This window comes from Hemitrygon akajei, chromosome 6 (assembly GCF_048418815.1).
Source record: "Hemitrygon akajei chromosome 6, sHemAka1.3, whole genome shotgun sequence".
In the NCBI taxonomy this organism is placed as follows: Eukaryota; Metazoa; Chordata; class Chondrichthyes; order Myliobatiformes; family Dasyatidae; genus Hemitrygon; species Hemitrygon akajei.
The window spans coordinates 125118726-125137910 of NC_133129.1; the positions used below are offsets into that span (position 1 = coordinate 125118726).

Below are 19185 nucleotides of genomic sequence, written 5' to 3' on the forward strand. Positions count from 1 at the left end.
TTATGAGAGGCACAGACAGACACTTGATACCTTTTCCCCAGGGTTGAAATGTCTAATACCAGAGAGTGCGCACTTAAGGTGAAAGTTAAAAGGAGATGTGCAGAACACATTTTTCCGCATGCAGAGTGGTGAGTGCAGAGACTGTGCTGCCAGGGCCAGTGATGGACGCAAGCACAATGGACGTGTGTAAGACTCTCTAATGAACGTGCAATGAATGAACGGATATCGACATTGTGTAGGCAGAAGGGATTAGTTTAGTTGGGTGCTTAATTACATTTAATTAGTTCAGTCTCACAATGTAGACCAAAGCTCTATTCCTGCACTTTACTGTTCAATGCTCTGTATTTAATGCAACGGGATTAGTGTAGGATCTGTGTCAATAGGTGATTGATGGTCAACATCTACGTGATGGACAGAAAGGCCTGTTTCCATGCTCTACCTCTTTAAGAAAAAGAACATTTGCTGAAGTGGGAGCTACTGTGGATAAAACCCGATTTCTGCCATGAAGCATGTTGTAATATTAAACAGCCAGGTCAGAGTACAGAACTGAGCCAGCTTATATAGGCAGTAGTGAACAGAAGCGTAACTGGATTCTGACCCGATTTCCAACAATTAAACGGTGGAAGTTTATAACGGTGGAATAAATAATAAGGTGGAGGGGGGGGACGGACACCGAGGCCAGTCAGAAAGGGACAGCAGAATGTCAATGGGCCGAATGGATTCACTTTGTTCGACGAACAACCACCTGTATTTACATTGCACCTTCTGTAAAATCTCTCAAAGCATATTGAAAAAACATTAGTGTAAAGTTGAAGAAAACTGAGACAACAGATCAGATTTACAGCAGGGTTTCAGCCCTAAACATTGACAATTTCTTTCCTCCCACTGATGCTACTTGACCTGCTGAGTTCCTCTAACAAACAGTCTCTTGTACCTCTTTCAGATCTCCTCAGTGTCTTATTAGGAGAAAGGCGTATCAGTTTAGGGAAGTTATGCTAGAGTTCTTCCTTTCCTTCTCAGTCCCGAAGAAGTGTCTGAGCCCAAAATGTTGACTGTTTATTCATTTCCATAGATGCTGCCTGGCCTGCTGTGTTCCTCCAGCACTCTGTGTGGGTCACTCTGAATTTCCAGCATCTGCAGACTTTCTGGTGTTTATTATGCTAGAATTTACAGCTCATCTGCCCAGGAGTCCCATTCATTCCCTCAACATACCTTATTCAGCACATCTTTCTGTGAGCCCAGGTACAAATGAGGAAGGATTCGTGTGGGGCCAATGTTGGCGACTGGGAGGCACGGCTGAGAGATGCTCACTGGCAGGAGAGTGGTGGGCTTCCCCTCGCACAGGCCTGGGAAATAGGATGAAAACGCGGAAAATCCCCCTGGAAGAAATAAAGGTAAAAGACCATTGATATCTCAATCCACCTTACATTTGTCTGCCACTGAAACTGTGCAACAGACAGGCCCAAGGCCTGTTCGTTTCAGCTCATGACATGAAAGAGAAAATGGCTTTCCTCTAATTTGGACTCCTCCGTGATGGAGATTCTGAGCTGCCTGTCATCACCAGGCCTGATTTACTTCAGGCAGGGATTGAAAGGCTCAGGGTGAGCCATACTGGAAATTCTCAGCAGTTCAGGAATCAGCTGGGGAAGGTGAAGCAGAGTCAACGTTTCAAGTCAAGGACTCTTGTTGGACAAGCTGCACTGGGAGGGCCCACAAAAGGTTATTCGAACTGAGCACTACCACTCCTGTCCTGCTGAATGTTTCACAGCACTTCCTGATCTCAGTGTAAGTTTCCAGTATCTGAGGTTCTTCTTGTTAATTCTCAATTACCAGAAAGGAAGATGCTGAGAAACCTTGCTTCAATCACACGGGAAGATTGTGGCAGGCAAACAAGGATGTGGGTTTGGTCTTGTGTTTCAATCCAGGCAATGTGTGCCCAACCACAGGCCTCCTCGGAAGACTGACATGCACTTCAACCTGACTCACACAAACTACTATCTCCATGGGGAGGGGCTGCTGCCTTATTAATTGGGTGGGTAGAATATCTCGCTTGTCTGCAGGAAGGCAAGACAACATCCCAACATTGAGCTTAATCTCCTAAAACGTCCAACAACATCCCAGCCCTGGTCATACCCTCACAACTATCAGTAGACAGAGCACTGACCCCAATCCCTCCTTCCCCCACTTTCCTGGAGCAACAGTGCCAGCCTGTTGCAAGATGAGCTAAAAATCACAGGGATCAAACTGCCGTGAAGATATTCTGGCTCTGTTATGATCTTGCTAGTTAAAGGAAACAATGCTGGTGAAAAACTTTATTAAAGATTATGATCACCCACTTCCTGTTGTTTGGGCCAGAAGCATTGAAAAAAAAGCGTAGTACAGTAGATTCCGGTTAAATGGAACACATTGAGACGGATACAGTTTGGCCCAATTAAGCAGCTGTCCCAATTAGCCGAAATTTCATGGAAATAGTTAAAAAGGTATAAAGACCAACTACCATTATGTACCATTAGTGACAAATTATGTATTTAAATGAAATACAGAACAAATTAGACCACTATCAATACTACTACAGCACTAAAAAATTGTGTATTAATTCCCAACAGAACGCCAGCACGTTCTTTTGATTGACCGTAAATGAACAAAATCAGCGCAAACACCTACTGCAGATAACAGATCACCTTCATACAATGCTTTCAACGATTACATCCCGCAAATCTTTTATCTTCATTGAAACATTCACTGTCAATACCTTCAAATTCTTTGCAGTGCCTAACTTGTAGAAGTAGCAAAATCATTTTATTTTCACTCCCACACAAAATGCTGGTGGAACGCAGCAGGCCAGGCAGCATCTATAAGGAGAAGTACTGTCGAAGTTTTGGGCCGAGACCTGAGACAGTGCTTCTCCTTTTAGATGCTGCCTGGCCTGCTGTGTTCCTCCAGCATTTTGTGTGTGTTGTTTGAATTTCCAGCATCTGCAGATTTTCTCGTGTTTGTTATTTTCACTCCCGTTTGTTTCTGGCATCTCCAAGCCTGGATGCTTGAAATTGCAGTGAGCAAAACAGTTCTCGATCATCTTACTGCTTATTTCTCGCCAACCATCAGTGACAAAAATCACTGCTTTTTGAACACAATCACATGCAAGTGATGCTATTTAAAAACTTCTAAACACGGCGTGATGTCTAACGACCACAGACGTGCATGTGTCTGATGCCAGCTAGAAACTGTTCGGCAAGCCTCCTGCCCCAATTAAGCGGCACAGTGTCCCAAATAAGCAAAGGGAATCCCAGCTATTTTCACCATTAGTTTGTGTTCTTTAAGCGTTGTCCCAAATAAGCAGCTGCCCAGTGGCCCAATTAACTGCAATCCACTGCATCTGAAAACTGCACTGGTTGCTGGCCGGACCCCTGCAGTATATCGTAAGAGGAAACAGTGCGTGGTGAGGAAAACACTGGGTGAAGCCGCAGGTGCCTGCTGTGTCTGCACATGCGTGTGTGTCTTGTGTTTATGGATATGTGCGCATGATTCTGTGTGTATGTGTATATGCACGGGTTCATGTCTGTGTGTGTGTGTGTGTGCAGGTTGATGAGGTTATATAAAACGGGTGGCTGAGCCTATATGAAGACAGCAGAATAATTCAGTCTTTCCTGCCGCACTCAGTACATTTACACAACCCTAATGAGTCATGAGAAGTGCTCTGTATAGACCACAGAACCCAACCCTACCCTCTTGCTTTGACAGAACTCTTTCACTTTGTTCGGAATTGGCACTCGGAAGCTGCTTATGTAGTCAAATAATCTGGTGAAACGAAACAGGCAAATGCAGATGCCTGTACAGTGTACCGACAAACTTTGGTGTCGTTCATTCCCAAAATCAGGAAGTTGCTGAAACATTACAGCAGCTACATTTGAGGATGAAATACTTGCGAAGGCACGTTAGGAAAAGCTTGCTGTATATTTCTAAATCACCACTGAACATCTGAAAAGCAAATCCTTTCTTTCCTATATTTAGGAGTGTGGAGTTTATTTAAAAATCAGTCAGCTGTCAGCTGGACCTGCCCCATGGCCTAATGGAAATGTTGAGCTGATTTTATATTACAACACAAAGCAGAAAAAAATTATCAGTGCTGGAAGCATGACTGTAGCAAGTGCAATAAACAAACTTGCTTCCTCTCAGAGTTTAAAGATTAAGTTGTATCTCAGTGTGACTTCTACCACAGACCATGAGTTGGACTGACATAATCCATTACATTTAACTTTTATCTGCTATGGTAACAGTGCTGATCGCTTATGAACTAAGTGTTCCACTTGCCAGTAAAGGGATGGAGAAATGGATCGCAACCCCAGGCTCAGTCAAGCACTCTGAGAGCTGGAAAAGTGATTTCAAGTTCACCCACTTAAATCTTGAATTTTTTTGACTTATCTCCATGTCATCTTGCTAGTAAGTTAAGGTCTACACTAAAGCACTTGTGCACACCTGCAGGGGTACTTGCCAAGGGGGCTGCTGCACTCTGAGGTAGGTTCTGCAAGCACTGTGTTAAAATATGGAACCAGGTCGGCACAGAGCTGGGTGTGAAAAAATCCCATGACTCCTAAGATGATGTCAAAAGTGTTACTTTCAAGCAATGTCACAGAGGCAGTCAGTCTGACAGTTATCCCCCTGCAGCATCTTCCTGTCTGTAAATCAGGCCCCTCGCCTCCTCTTTCACAGCTCACAGCCCTGATGGGTTGTGAGTTTCAAAAGGCACAAGGGCAAAGGGGGATCCCTGTCCAGAGTCATGGTACCAAGTTAAGGTGGAAAGGTGTCAATCTATAAACAGGATGTCTGGAGCACATGTGTAAGCAGTTTGGGGCAGGGGAATTTCTGGCAGGAACCAGTGCTGACAAAGAAGCAGAACAAGACCATTCAGCCCATCTAGTCTGTTGTCATTCGATCACAGCTGATTTAATCTCACTCTCAACTTCATTCCCCAGCCTTCTCCCCATAACCTTTGATGTCCTTACTAATCTAGAACCTATCAATCTCTGCTTTAAATATACCCGATGACTCGGCCTCCACAACCGTGGGACGGAATGAATTTCACAGGTTCATCACCCGCTGTCTAAAGAAATTCCTCGTCGCTGTTGTCAGCAAAAACTTTGACAAGCTTCTATAGATGCACAGAGTAGTGTAGCCTGACAGGTTGCTTTGCAGCTCGGTATGGAAATGCCAGTGCCCAGTAACGGAAAACTCCTAGAGAGTAGTGGATGCAGCAAGTTCATCACAGGCAAAGTCCTGCCCGCCACTGAGCACATTTACACAGAGCAACGCCACAGAAGAGGAGCGCCCATCATCACTGTGCATGCTTCTTTTGCTACTCTCATCAGACCCCACACCACCACGTTCAGGAACAGTTATTACCCTGCATCCATCAGGCTCCTGATAACTACAGCCAACACAACTCTAAACCGATTCTACAACTTTCGAGAAGTCTTCACAACTCACGTTCTCAGTATTATTCTTTTTATTTATCTGTACAATTGGTTGTCAAAGTTCAAAAAGTTCACAGTAACTGTTCATTATCAAAGTACATATATGTGGCCATATACAACACCGAGATTCATTTCTCTGCAGACGTATTCAGCGAATCTATAGAACAGTAACAAAACCAGGATCAATGAAAGATCAGAGTGCAGAAGACAATAAACTGTGCAAATGCAAATATAAATATTTGCACATTGGTTATTTGACAGTGTTTATGTATAGTTTGTCATAATTTATATAATACTTCATTATTTTCCTGTAAATGTCTGCAAGAAAATGAATTTTTAGGTAGTATATGGTGACATATACATACTTTGATAATAAACTTTACTTTGACTTTTGACTTTGACTTCCTTTCTATTCTGAGGCTGTGCCCTCTGGTCAGACTCTCCCACTATTGGAAACATCCAATCTATCTCGGCCTTTCAACCCTCAGAAGAGAAAACGCTGAACAAGTGAATTCACTTTGCATCACCTCTCGCAATAAATCACAAGGCAGCAATGATACGAGAGTACTGGCTAGAGGCTGAAGCTGTTGGTTAACAGACACTGTGCCTCCAAAATGGGTGTGCAGCATAGTTTCGGAGGCCTTGGTTTGGTCATAAGCTCCACTTAAATCAAAGTGGAGCAGTTTTCCCAGGCCCTAGTAGGCTCTTCAATGTTGCACTGACACACAGCAGGGAAATTAGCTCTTTCCACCCAGTAGTGAGTGAGGTCTCCAGAGGGAGTCTCTTTATTTGGACGTCCCACCTTTTACATTGTGAATCTGGGGGGGGGGGGGGGGGGGTGGGGGGGGGGAGAGGAGAGAGAATGATGCACCGAGCAGATATTTAGGTCACTTTATGGACGCTTCCAGCCACCTGCTGTTTCTGCAGCCAGGGAGAGGAGGTGTGTCCTGTGCGTAGGGAGCATGAGAGGTTGTGGCCTCTGTCTCAGTATCTGAGTGGACTGCTCCTCAAGTTACAGCTGCACTTCTGCCCCATACTCCTGATTTTCTGGTGCCGGAGGTGATGGAAACACCTGGTTGGTTTGTTCCTGGGCCTGGCCAAGGTGGCTATTCTTAGGCCCAGGAGGCGAGCAGTTGAGGATTCAGCTCAAGCTAAATGCCCGCCCCGCTTCTGGGGTTATATCCATTTGCACGTGCCCCTGCAGAAGGAGTATAGGGATATCCATGGGTATACTGAAGGGCTCCCAGGGGCTCAAGTCCATTTTGGACAGGGACGACTCTGCTGTAATTTGAAGCTAATGACTATAAATATTGTGAATAGTGGAATATTGTAGTACTGTAACAAAATGATGGTGTAGTCATTGAAAAAGGGTGGGCCAAAGGGCTTACAGTTTTGAAAAAGGGTAAAACTATAAGCCCTTTGACCCACCCTGTCTGAACTAACCATCAAATATATTATAAGACATCTATTCTACTCCTGAGTGATATGGCAGAGCAGGCATTAAATAGACGGCAAATGAACAGATAGGAAATGTCACGGTCCGTCTCAGAGCTTGGCAAGGCCTGGATCTTGTCGGGAATCTGCTTTGGGAATCCCAGTGCTTTTGTTCCTATTATCTTTTCAGCTGACAACAGTAACATCTAAGTACTTTTAAGAGGCACATGAAAAACGGACAGTTATGGGCTGTGTAGCAGGGAAGGGTTATATTGACCGCGGAGAAGGTTTATACAGACTAGTACAGCATTGCGAGCTTAAGGACCAACTATGTTCTATGCATTCTGTATTTTCATATATTGTATGTTCTATATTCAGTACTGTCTTATGCTTTTTGGGTACCTGGAACCAACTGGGAAATGAAGGCGCTGCAGAACAGTCTCCTTCACCTCCAGGGTCTGTCAAAGTGCATTACAAGCTGCAATAACCTTTAGCCAGTCTAAAGGTCCTTCTTATGAAGCAGGTTCTTGGGACTGAAGATCAATTGCTTCAGCTTTGGTTCTGTGGGTTTGGTGACACTGACGGGGACCGCCAGCAAGTAACCCACAGGGTAGACAGATGAGTAGTTTGGAAGGTAAAGCATTCCTTATACCGGAAACTTAATGGCGAATTTTGTCACCAACATCTGCTTCCCCGGAGAACTGGCTCTGCAGCTTCGCGAGGTGGGCCACTTTTAGCAGGGTCTCATCGCGGACTTTTATTGCAGGACGTTGGAGAGGCAGGTTGGGAGGGGATCGTTGTTTCGGAAATGTTAAGTGTACAGTTCATCCCCTTGGATGCATCAATCATCAGGTCAGTGGTCACTCGGAGCTCAGCCTCCAAACCGGCATATTCAGACATCTGTTAGTGACAGAGAATGGAATAACCCGGACATTGGAGGGTAGATAATGTTATTTGTAGGGAGTCCCATTTATCCTGTGGATCAGATCCAACCCCTTGAAACTGGAGTGAGCTGTGGCATGGTGGCAAGAAGGATTGAGAAGTGTTGAGGCAACAATGTGGTTTGCTAGTAAGATAAAATGGCTCCTGACCTCACAACTACCTCGTTATTGACTTTGCACCTTTTTGTCCCCATAGCTGCTACACTTCATTCTGCTATTATTTCACTTTGCGCCCTGCACTGATTTCATCAGTATGGATAGTCAGAAAGACGAGCTCTTCATTGTACCTCGGTACACGTGACAATAACCAACCAATTCCAACAGTTTGCACTCACGACTTGTTCTGCTGCAGAGCCACTGGTTGAGAAACAGTCTGTAACCAGAGCCGCAGAGTGCCACAACAAACATGGAAGGTCCATCATTAGTGAAGACTCTTGGCTTCTCTGCTGGAAAGAACAGCAGTGGTTGGATGAGAATGATCAAATATTCCAGTAGCTAATTAACCACAAACACAAGGTATCCCCGGATTGGAAACTATGCTACGCCTCAGGGGAAAAATAAACAAAAAGGGAAAAGATATTACAAGGACGAGTCCAACATTAAACCGCCGAGCACATGAACAGATAGTGTGCGCAGAAAGCATAAGTCTGTCATCTCAGTAACAGCCGTGAAATGACACACGCCATCAAGGCCACCCACTGCACGCTCTGCCAGGCGCCAAGCACGAGAGCAAGCTCAGCAAAGACGCAAACAGAATCGCTGCTGACGTCCTAAAGCTGGTTGAAGAAACTCCAGCTACAAACTTACAACCTCAGCTCTCACATCTGGGAGGCGGAGGATACACCTGGTGATTTCTGAGAAGTCACAATTGTAATCCTCTTTGGGAGAGGAAGCAGGTCTGAGAGTGCTAACTGCAGGAGGACCTCCCTCCTCTGCTACAGAGAAAGACACCCCCAGTCACACCTCGCTGCGGACAGGAGACCGCTACCCGAATCACAGCCGGCATTCATTCCATCCAGAGATGCAGTGCTCATGGCCCTCATGGTGAACCATGCCAGGAGACTGCAGAGAACACCATGGACCACAAAACCTTTGATTCCTTCATTGCAGAGGGACTGCACTGAACTTCTCAAACTTGGCTGCCTGCAGAAATCTGTCTCCATTTTACGTCTGGTGGTCAGAGACCCCATAAGCAGGTCTGTTATCACGACCACAGAACCTTTTTTTTGGTAACTGTGATTGAGGAAGGAACTTAAGCCAAAATAAATGGGAACTTTTCTTTGACCACTGAATCAAGCTCCTCTGCATTCACCCAGGCGTTAAATAAAAGACAGGGGGCCTCAAACACCCTTTTGCACTAATCCTGCAATGATCTCATTTTATCTACACAATTCCCTCAACTCCCCTGTTTGTCTGTGCACTAGGGACATCTGATGCAGGGCTTCAAACCAAAATATCAACAATTCCTCCCCCCCCCCACTCCACAGATGTTGCTTGACCCACTGAGCTCCTCCACAGCAGTATTTTTTGCTCAAGCCCTAGAGAACTTAAATTCACCTCCTCTGCGCAAACTTGGTCACCAATTTATGTAGGAAGCAAAAGGAAGAAACTGACCAGTTTCCTTCCTGAGAGAATAAAATAGACACAGGACAGACTCTTCTGCATCAAGAGGTTTGCCAGACAGTTAGATTTATCCCCTTTAATTTATTGGTCTGCTAATAATTACTGCGGTCGTTGGCACATTGCTCAGGGCTTTAATATGCCCTCACTGGCCCTTATGAGAGACGAAGCAGAAAATTGGTCTGATCTTAACAGCTGTCACCTCAGCAGTCTCTCCTCGCTTGCTCGGAGAAAAAGATCTTTTACTTTATGGCAGAGGCTAATTACCAAAGTGCACTGTGGCTGCCTCGCTCTCTGTTAGAAGCCCATTGCCTTGTAGATAAATGAACAACAAAAACTTAGCTGTCTTCTCATCTTTCTGACGCACTTAATCTCTGGTGAGACTGCAGAGGGCATTCTCTACGTTGAGTGTAGGTTGTCCAAATGAAAAGCAATCTTAATGCTTGCACGTGTAACACAAAATCAGCCAGAGAGCGAGCAAAAGCGTATGTTTTATGTACAAATTAAATTCCTTTAAGCCTCTCAAAGTCCAAGCCTACATCCCAGTTGTGAGGGATGGAAATGGGCAAGGCCAGCCAGCAGGGCTCTGGTGAAGCTGTACAGGCCAATCCCCTGTAGACGCGTTGACGAACCCCAACCATCGATCTCAGAGGACGATGGAGATGGGAGGTCATTGATGGCCTATGCTCTTCTAGGAACTAAGGGCCCAAGTAAGTTAAGTAAGTTTGTTTAAAAATCACAATACAACAAACAAAGAACACGGGGGATATAATGGAAGATGATTTCACCCAGAGGCTGGTTATCATCGGAATCCACTGCCTGGGAAGTACAACAATAAAAGGTATCTTCAATGACCAAAGCATGGAAATGTACAGGCTTAGTGCTGGCAATTGGGTTAAATATAGATGGTTAGCATCAATAGGCGTGGGCTGAAGGACCTGTTTCACTGCTATGTGACTGTAAGAAGGAAAACTGAGGGGAGGCTAAATGGATGGAAAAAGTGCAGTGAGAACAGTGGCCGAGACACCAGAGTGACTGAGGAGCCTCTCTCCGATTCAGCCCACTCCAGCTGCTGCCACAGCAGAGTGGTTACATGCAAATACAAGTGGTACTCTGCCCCACTCAGTATAAATACACCTGGAGTTCCTCTCCGAATCGTCACACACCAGGCCAGCTAGTCAGTGGAGAAAGTGACTGATAACGTTACCATGTAACAACACCTGTTACAGTCAAAAAGCCAAATCACAAACTGTAAAATCCAAAACAGCACTGGGACGGGGAGAGGAGGTGGGTGCAATGAACAGCACATAGAGGACAATAGCCCGATTCCTACTGGCTGAGGGCATGAAACATTTATTGAGCTTGTGTAACTGGTTTGAGAAAGGGGCCCTCCAGCACATTCTCATTAAACTTAGCAGTAAGACCCCCAACCCTGAGAACGACCAAGTCTTTCACTCCCCTTAACTTCCACCATACCTAGTGAGTTCAGTGCCATAAAGAGAATTATCATCCTTGAGGTGATATTCAGAAATGAAATCACTTCTCAAGTTCAGGTTCTGCTGCAACTGCTCTTAATTGTTTATGAAGTTAAGTTACAGAGGCTGTCCTTTGAGACTCCATTTCGTTTCAAAGTGGGTGGAATTCACAGTCATTCAAAGGGGAAGGCAGCCTTGCGGATGGACACAGAAACATAACACATTCGAACATACTCTCTGAACAGAAACATTACACATTCGGGATCTACACCCAGGGTAATATTTCAGCTCCATTCCCCTCCTCCTCCTCCACACAGATCCAATCTGCTCTTTTAGCCGCATGACATCACCTGCTTGATTTGACAATTACATCACATCGCCAATGATGCAAAGCACAGGTGCAGGGCAAAGCCTTCGCTCTGAAAGCTTTGCAATAAGTCATCTGTCTGCTTGCTCAGGGTACACTCTGGCCCTGGAAATCAGCTTGACTCCTTAATTGGAAAGCACCACAAGCTCCCCACATAATACACAGATGGCTAAACCCGTCTGCTGCCTATTAAATAATATCCTGGTGTTTGGCTAACCTGGAGAAGTAATCTGATAGGTCACCATTTACAGGAGCTTAGTGCTTTTAATTTTTGACTGAACATCCACTCTTTTTAGCTGCATCCTTCAGTAGGAGCCTAGTGCTCAGCTTTACACAAATGTGATTATTCAGCAGCAAATTTGAAACATTAAGTATTAACTCACATACACACATTCAGATCACAACAAGACCACAGTTACAGACCCATTCAGGGCTCAGAATTCACACCTTATAAAATCAGAGTTCACACAGTTGGTTGCTGTTAATGCAATATTCAAATGGCAGGTTGATTTCTACACGGCCTAAGTGCACCAGAACTAAAACATGAATACTGAATGCCGTCAAAACTTCTCACAGTGGGGTTAAGGTGGGGAAGATGGGTGCATGTCAACCAGTCCGTGACCATGCTAAATTTGTGGCACTTTTTAAAAAAAAAATCGGAGCCCATGAAGTGCTTTGGGACATGCAGAAGCTGCAAGAACTTCTTAAGGTGCAAAAGCAGACAGTTAGTAGTGTGCCCTGCGCTTACCCCTTCCCCTTCCCAATTCTGCACAGGCCATTACCAGCTTGCTTAGACTTTCAGAGGTTTATTTGGAAAAGTATGCAGATGCAAACTGATCTGACCTTGATTCTTATCTAGCAGTACCTGAAACATGATGCCTAAAATCCAGTCGGCTCAACTGTCTGATCCATACTCAGGTGCAGGTATGAAGAAAAATGTGACAATTGAAACTTTGCCCGAACAGCACTTTACCTAACTTTTGAACAATTGAACTTTGCCTAACAGTATATGTTGTATATTGTACAATGCCCTTCCAAGTTACAACGTGACTCCCTAAATACGTGAATGCATGATGTGTTTCTCCCACACCTGCCTTGAGTTTAGTTGTTACTGAAGAAAATTTTACAAAAGTGCAGTTAACCAACAGGATCACTAGCTCCTGTTAATGGCCTGTGAAAAATGGGAAGCAGCAAATCTGATCTCAACACCTTCATAAACATGTCACCAGTCCCAGTATATGAGGAACATAAACTGCGACCGAAGATACAACATACTCAATAAGGCCCTTAATGGCTGCATGTTTTTTTTAAGACCAGTCACACACACGGTGAATGCAGCCCAGTAATGGGATTGCAAAGGGGAAATATCCAACAATGAAGGGTCAAAATAATTCGCAGTTTTTTTTACAATGCAAATATCCAGAACACGGCTAGGAAAGGGAAATAAGACTTGGTAATAATAACACACACATAATGCTAGGGGAACTCTACAGGCCTGGCAACATCTAGGAAAAGAGTACAGTCCAAGTTTCAAACTGAAACATCAACTGTACTCTTTACCTAGACGCTGCCTGGCCTGCTGAGTTCCTCCAGCACTTTGTGTGTCTTGCTCCAACCGCCAGCATCTGCTGATTTTCTCTTGTTTGTGGTTGGTGATAATAAAATGGAATTAGATCTCTTATTGATAAAGACTATCATTACACTGTTGTATAAATTTTACAATTCTTATGCCAACCAAAGTCACTGATTTTACTGAGTACTGCCTACACAAAACATCTCTGTGAATGAGCTTTAGAAGATTTAAACTCCTGCAGAAAGTGTGGCATGTTATGCCACCAGTGATGACCGTGATGAAGCGTTCTGTAGAAGCTTTGTGTTAAATAGCCTGAAACTGCTCTGGCAAACCTGCGTCCTGCTACGGGAGGTATCCTACTTGATGGTAGCTGGTTCAAAGCTTGCTGGCTGCTGTGAGCCAGATGGATGACATCATGCAGCCGAGTCTAATGCTCTCAGGAGAACAGTGCGCGCTTCTTCACCTCTCCGGCTCAATGACTCACACACTTGTTACGCTCCATCACACACAGCTTCCTAGCCTTAGACCGCACACCCCTTTCCCACTTCTTAATCAATCCCCCGGGGTCCGGCAAGACCAGTTTACACCCCACTTCTGTAGCCCCCTCCCCCCCGCAATGCTTGCTCTGTTCTCTGACATCAGGAGAATTTCATTCCGAGCGCGAGTTGGCTCAACAAGACGGTGATCATTTATGATGGAAATACCATTCCTAAGCATGACATCATGCCTCAGAGAACATGACCCGGTGAAGATGCAACCTCCACTATTCTGCTGACTGACTGACCACGAGACATGTTAAAAGCCCGGAATGAGTATTTTTCTTAAGTCACCCTTTATTAGCAATAAAGTACAAAGAAGTGACGTAAGATCTCAGTGCTTTTACATGGCCATTAGTCATACAGCAATGTGTGTCCTTTCCAGGGAATGTACAGTCATTACATAATTCACAAACTATTCAGCCTCTCTCTCTCTCTTTCTCAGCTGTCACCTCGTACAATGTGGGTACGATCCGGTAATCTGGATCTGGCGGAACGTTTTTAAAACTTTCTCCGTTTATTCTTCTCTCGCTACGCCTGTCCCACCGTGCGTGTGATCTGTGGCCAGCGTCCCTGCCAACCGCACTTCAAAGTGGCCAGGGACTCTTTAAACTATACACCCCGAGGGCCAAGTGGCCCCGCGACATCAGTCAGCCCCATCCAGTCGGTACCGGTCTCCCTGTAACCGCGGGCACAGGGTCGTTGCACTAACACATCCCGTTTCCTGCAACGCTTCATAAAACTACAGACCACCACCAGACTATCACACCAGAGTCAGGGACAACGGACCGCCGAACATGAAACACAAACGTAAAGAAGAACCCGAGTTGTTGGGTGCAACTTAGGCTGAAAACTTTTTTTTTTGCTTAAATACCGAAATAAACGCTCAATTCCAAATCCGCACCTCGGACTTCTCTTCCTTCTCGCATCCGTCTGACTCTGATCTTCAGTTTCATTTCTGTGTCGTACATTTTCAACTCAGGGAACTTCTATGCCAGTTGTTCCGATGCGTTTCGTTGCAAATGAAAGCACACGGTGCAGCCAGAGCCGGCTCCGTTTTGCAGGTCTCCGCGGGATGTGTGTGTATGTATCTCCGCTCTCTGGCTGTGCGCTCCGCGCCGCCCTGCTCACTGTGACAGTCAGACACCCGGATAACACAATACTGGAGAACACTCGCGGCCGATGCGTGAAACTGAAGTGGGCGTGCACTTCTTTGCATTCCTGAATCACCGCGTCAATATTCCGCCACCTTTTCCTCAAACCTGTTTTGGAAAAATGATCTGTATTTCTTTTCTCCCTCTCTCTCCTTGGGGTGGTGGGGAAACACAAGTGGTCGGGTGCAGGAAAGTCCTGTGAGATTGCAGCTAAGGCTTCCTGGTGTGAATTGTTCCCGCCCCCTCCCCTTTTTCATTTTTAAATATATTTAGCAGTGAACTAATCGTCCCATTCCTTGGGGTAATTTGCAGGATTCTTTCCCTACTACTAGATTAGGAGAGAGAATTTTAATTCGGAGCAGAGAAAGGAGTTGTTTACTGTGAGGGGCACTGGTCAACAACAGAATGGTCCGCAGCGTTTGACAAAGCGGACGGCGGGCGAGCTCCTGTTAATTACAGGCCCTTTATTGCTATTGTGTTCGAAGAATGAATGGGACAGAGCAGAGGGGGCACCTTAACTCTCGAAACGCCGCGGTGGTGCGGTGCAACTGGACAGCGATGACCCATCCCCCGAACCCTGTTAACGGGGGTTTTACTATTCCCTAACGCCACCCTGTCCTTCAAAGAACTTCCGCCAGTCCCTTTCAGAATGTGGGTGAAATTCTCCTTATAGTCCGTGTGGTCAATTCCACCCCACATCTCTATTTAACAAGGCCTAGGAAACGGAAGGTAAGGGCACGGTGCACATGTGCAATGTGTGGTCACAAACGTCGTCATCCTTCTGAATCAACCTTATAGGGGTGTCTATTCCCAGCCCGGCCTGATGCACCCGAGTAAAGCAGGCGTTTGGAATGTTGCTATAAAGAGGGCAGGAGGAAGGAAACCAGAGGGGAAGGAAGAAATTAATTAAATGGATTTATATGCGCTGTCCGCCACCTGGGCAATGTCAAAGCCCTTTGCAAACAGTGAAGCATTTTTGAAGTGCAGACACTTGCAATGCAGGAGAGGGTAACTGGAGTTGCAACAGTTCCCTCCTCATTCTCAACATATCCCGTCATCTGTAATTCCGGTTGATGTGGGACCCTCCCCTGTTCTCCGTCGCAGCACCCTTGAAGTATTTCCTGGAAATATTTTACACGGGCGATTCCGTCTTCCCCAGGTCTGAGGCGCCAGAAACACTTCTGTATTGTTTGACCAAAGGTTTTCAACCTGAAGTGTAAACCCTCTCTCCACAGGTGCAGTGTGACCTGCTGAGTCTTTCCAGCATTCTCATTTTTATCTCAGCTTTGCAGCATCTGCACTTATAATCAGATTTATAATGAAAATTACATTTTATGGCAGCTATTGGTGAAGTGGGCCATTTGGCACCTCTTACTCACCCCTGTCTGTGCCCCAACTGCATTTATAATGTGATCAGATTTAATATCACCAGCATATGTTGTGACATTTGTTAACTTTATGGTAGTGGTACAGTCAAATGCATAATAAATAGAGAAAAAACTGAGTTGCATTAAGTGCATATATATGTCTACTAAATAGTTAAGTTAAAATAAGTAGTGCAAAATAGCAGGGGAAAAAAGTAGTGATCTAGCATTCACGGGTTCAATGTCCATTTAGGAATCGGGTGGCAGAGAGGAAGAAGCTGTTCCTGAATTGCTGAGTGTATGGCTTCAGTCTTCTGTAACAGCTTCCTGACAGTAATAGTGTGACAAGGGCATTTCCTGGGTGGTGGAGGTCCTTAACGATGGACAGTGCCTTCCTGAGGCACCACTCCTTTAAGATGTTTTGAATACCTTGGAGGATAGCACCCAAGAGAGAGCTGACATAAATTTACAAGTTACTGCAACTTATTTCAATCTTGTGCAGTAGCCCCCCACCCCCAATCCCATTACCAGACAGTGATGCTGGCAATCAGAATGCTTTCCACATACACTTGTAAAAGTTTTCGAGTGTTTTAGCTGACAAACCAAATCTCAAACTCCTAATTGAAATATAGCTGCTGTCTTGCCTTCTTAATAGCTGCATCAATACATTGCATCCAGATTAGGCCCTCAGAGATATTGACACCTGTGAATTTGGAACTGCTCACTCTCTCCTCTCTATGAGGATTGGCTTGTGTTCCCTTGTCTTAGCCTTCCTATAGTCCGCAATCAGCTCTTTGGTCTTACTGATGTTTCATCAAGGTTGTTGCTGCAACACCACTCAGCTAACTGGTACACCTCACTCCTGTACGCCCTCTCATCACCACCATCTGTGATTTTACCAACAATGGTTGGATCATCAGAAGATTTTTAGTTGGAATTTGAGCTGTACCTAGTCTCGCAGTCGTGGGTGTAGAGAGAGTAGAGCAGTGGAGCACCAATATTAATTGACAGTGAGGTGGAGATGTGATTTCCAATCCACACAGATTGTGGTCTTCTGGTTAGGAAGCTGAGGATCCAGTTGCACGGGGAGATACAGAGGCCTAGGTTCTGTAGCTTTTCAATCAGGACTGTAGGAATGATGGTGTTAAATGCTGAGCTGCAGTCAACAGCATCCTGACATAGGCATAGGCATTGTTCAGGTGATCCAAGGCCGTATGGAGAGCCATTGAGATCATGTCTGCTGTAGAGCTACTGTGGCGATAGGAAAATTGGAGTGTGTCCAGATCCCTCCTGAGACAGATGTTGATTCTAGCCATGACCAACCTCTCAAAGCATTTCATCACTAGATGTGAGTGCTACTGGATGATTTAGCCACACTAATTTCACAATCTTCTCCTACCCTAACCCAATAAATGCCTAATGATGGCAGCCTTGAGAACATCTGCTGACCCTGTATCCAAAGATGCTTCAAGATTTCTACTCATCTTTGTTTGAAAATGTCTTTCCAGCTTTCATTCTGCTTGTCCTGGACTTATGTACCAGGGGAACAATTTTCTCTGTTTTCCCATTGTTGACTACCTTAAACTCAGCTGATCTCAACTTATTCACACTCTCTGATTGCACTGGCATTGTACCCTGGCAACCTACTTCCCAACCTTCATCTTAAAAACAGTTTTGTATCAGCACACACTGTGCTGATAGGGCCAGACGTGGCTATTGGATTAGATCATCTCTCAAACTCCAATGTCCGAAGGAATACATCAATCTGTCCTCTTCATTTAACCCATTAAAATCTGCCACAGGAGAATGCAGCAGAGGGCCAGCGAATTAGGCCAGAACAAGGCTATGATGGGCCCTAACTTACTGTTGAGCATTTCTGGTTCTTCACATTAATTTGGACTCCAGTGTTACAAGGATCATGGATGTGAAGGGAATGGTAGAAGAGAAGTCCTTTAAGTCTTGGCCTGGGATGTGGCATGTACCAGGAAATAATGAACATGTGGATCTACAGGCCTGGGAGAACGAGGCTGGTGCAGGGATCTGGACTGCCTCTTGTTCTGGGCACCTGAATGAAAGCGATACCTAAGCAACCAGGTTTTAAAGGGAACTGTGAACCCCACTAAAACCGTCTTTGGTGCTGGGGTTACCTGTGTAAACCTCGCTTGCCGTGAATGCCCTCATCATCACCTAACACCACATTCCACCCAAAGGCTACCACTGAGCAAAGAATAGGCACACAAGATCATGAGATCAGGGGAAACAGACCCAGATATCCTGTGACACTGACTCTTGGTTGCCCAAATCCGAAAGCCACAAATATTTCAACTGTACTGGCATGAGATCCCACGATATACATACAATGTGGTTTCAGCTGTTTCCCAAACAGTTGGCTGGTTTTCACTCAGTTCTCAAAATTACAGTCGTTGCAAATTTTGGGTAGGTTTTTCCCTGAATGCAGGTGCAAGTTCTAGCAGAGAGAATGTCAATCAGAAGGCACATGACTATATAGCACTGTGCACTTTGCTAATGCTCCTTTCCCAGGTGTACAGTGACTTGCTGCAGGCTGCAGCCCCTTGGTTAGGGAATACCCAGATTCCACTGTCACTGGTGCACATCACTTTGTAGACTACCCTGTCTGTCCTTAAGTATCATTAAATTCCATAGTGCAACTGCACTGACTCGCAGTTTTAATACTTCTGCTCAGTTTGACTTCGCAAAAAGAAATAAATCAAAGAGATGAGAAGAATTTTATGACCTAAAATAAATGATTGGAAAGGCTAATAGGAATCAAATAATTCTGTATTTTCAGAAGGCAATTTAAAGTACTTATATTGGAAAGAGGAAAATAAAATGCCAGAATTGCGGTGAAGGAATAGGATTGTGTGACTAACTGGACAGCTGTTTCAAAGATCTGGCACAGGTAGAGTGGGCTCTACAACTGTAGGAAAATGGATGTTGTGTGACACTCTCTCTCATGATTTGCAAGGCATGTCAATCAACTGCAGTGTATTTTGAGCCTGCATGGCCATTTCATGAAGCCACAAGATGGGTGCACATTGAACTTCCGCAGCAGTTCTGGCAGAGTCAGTATTCCATTCCTGTACATCCCGAAGGTCCTTTTCAGCAGGGCTCAATCATAATAATCTATTAGGATCTTGGCAAAGGCCTGCACAAAAAAATTTAGGTTTAAGTGGAGTGGCCATTTTGTGAATAGTCCAATGTTAAGAGCGGTTAGGCAAAAAGGGGCGAA

At 45.0% G+C, this 19185-nt stretch overlaps 1 protein-coding gene across 2 annotated transcripts in view; it reads right to left on the reverse strand.

Moving 5' to 3' along the window:
- LOC140729447 (dual specificity protein phosphatase 8-like) overlaps positions 1-19185 on the reverse strand; it is a 246276-nt gene that overhangs the window by 11752 nt on the left and 215339 nt on the right. The window contains exons 1-2 of one of the 2 annotated variants that reach the window (XM_073049202.1): positions 14322-14670; positions 1213-1379 (exon numbers count right to left, since the gene is read on the reverse strand). In XM_073049202.1, coding sequence (XP_072905303.1) covers positions 1213-1379; positions 14322-14388 — 234 coding nt within the window. In that variant the 5' untranslated portion in view covers positions 14389-14670. Of the gene's footprint in view, positions 1-1212; positions 1380-14321; positions 14671-19185 lie in introns of those variants that run through there. The other variant, XM_073049201.1, reaches the window with a different exon arrangement.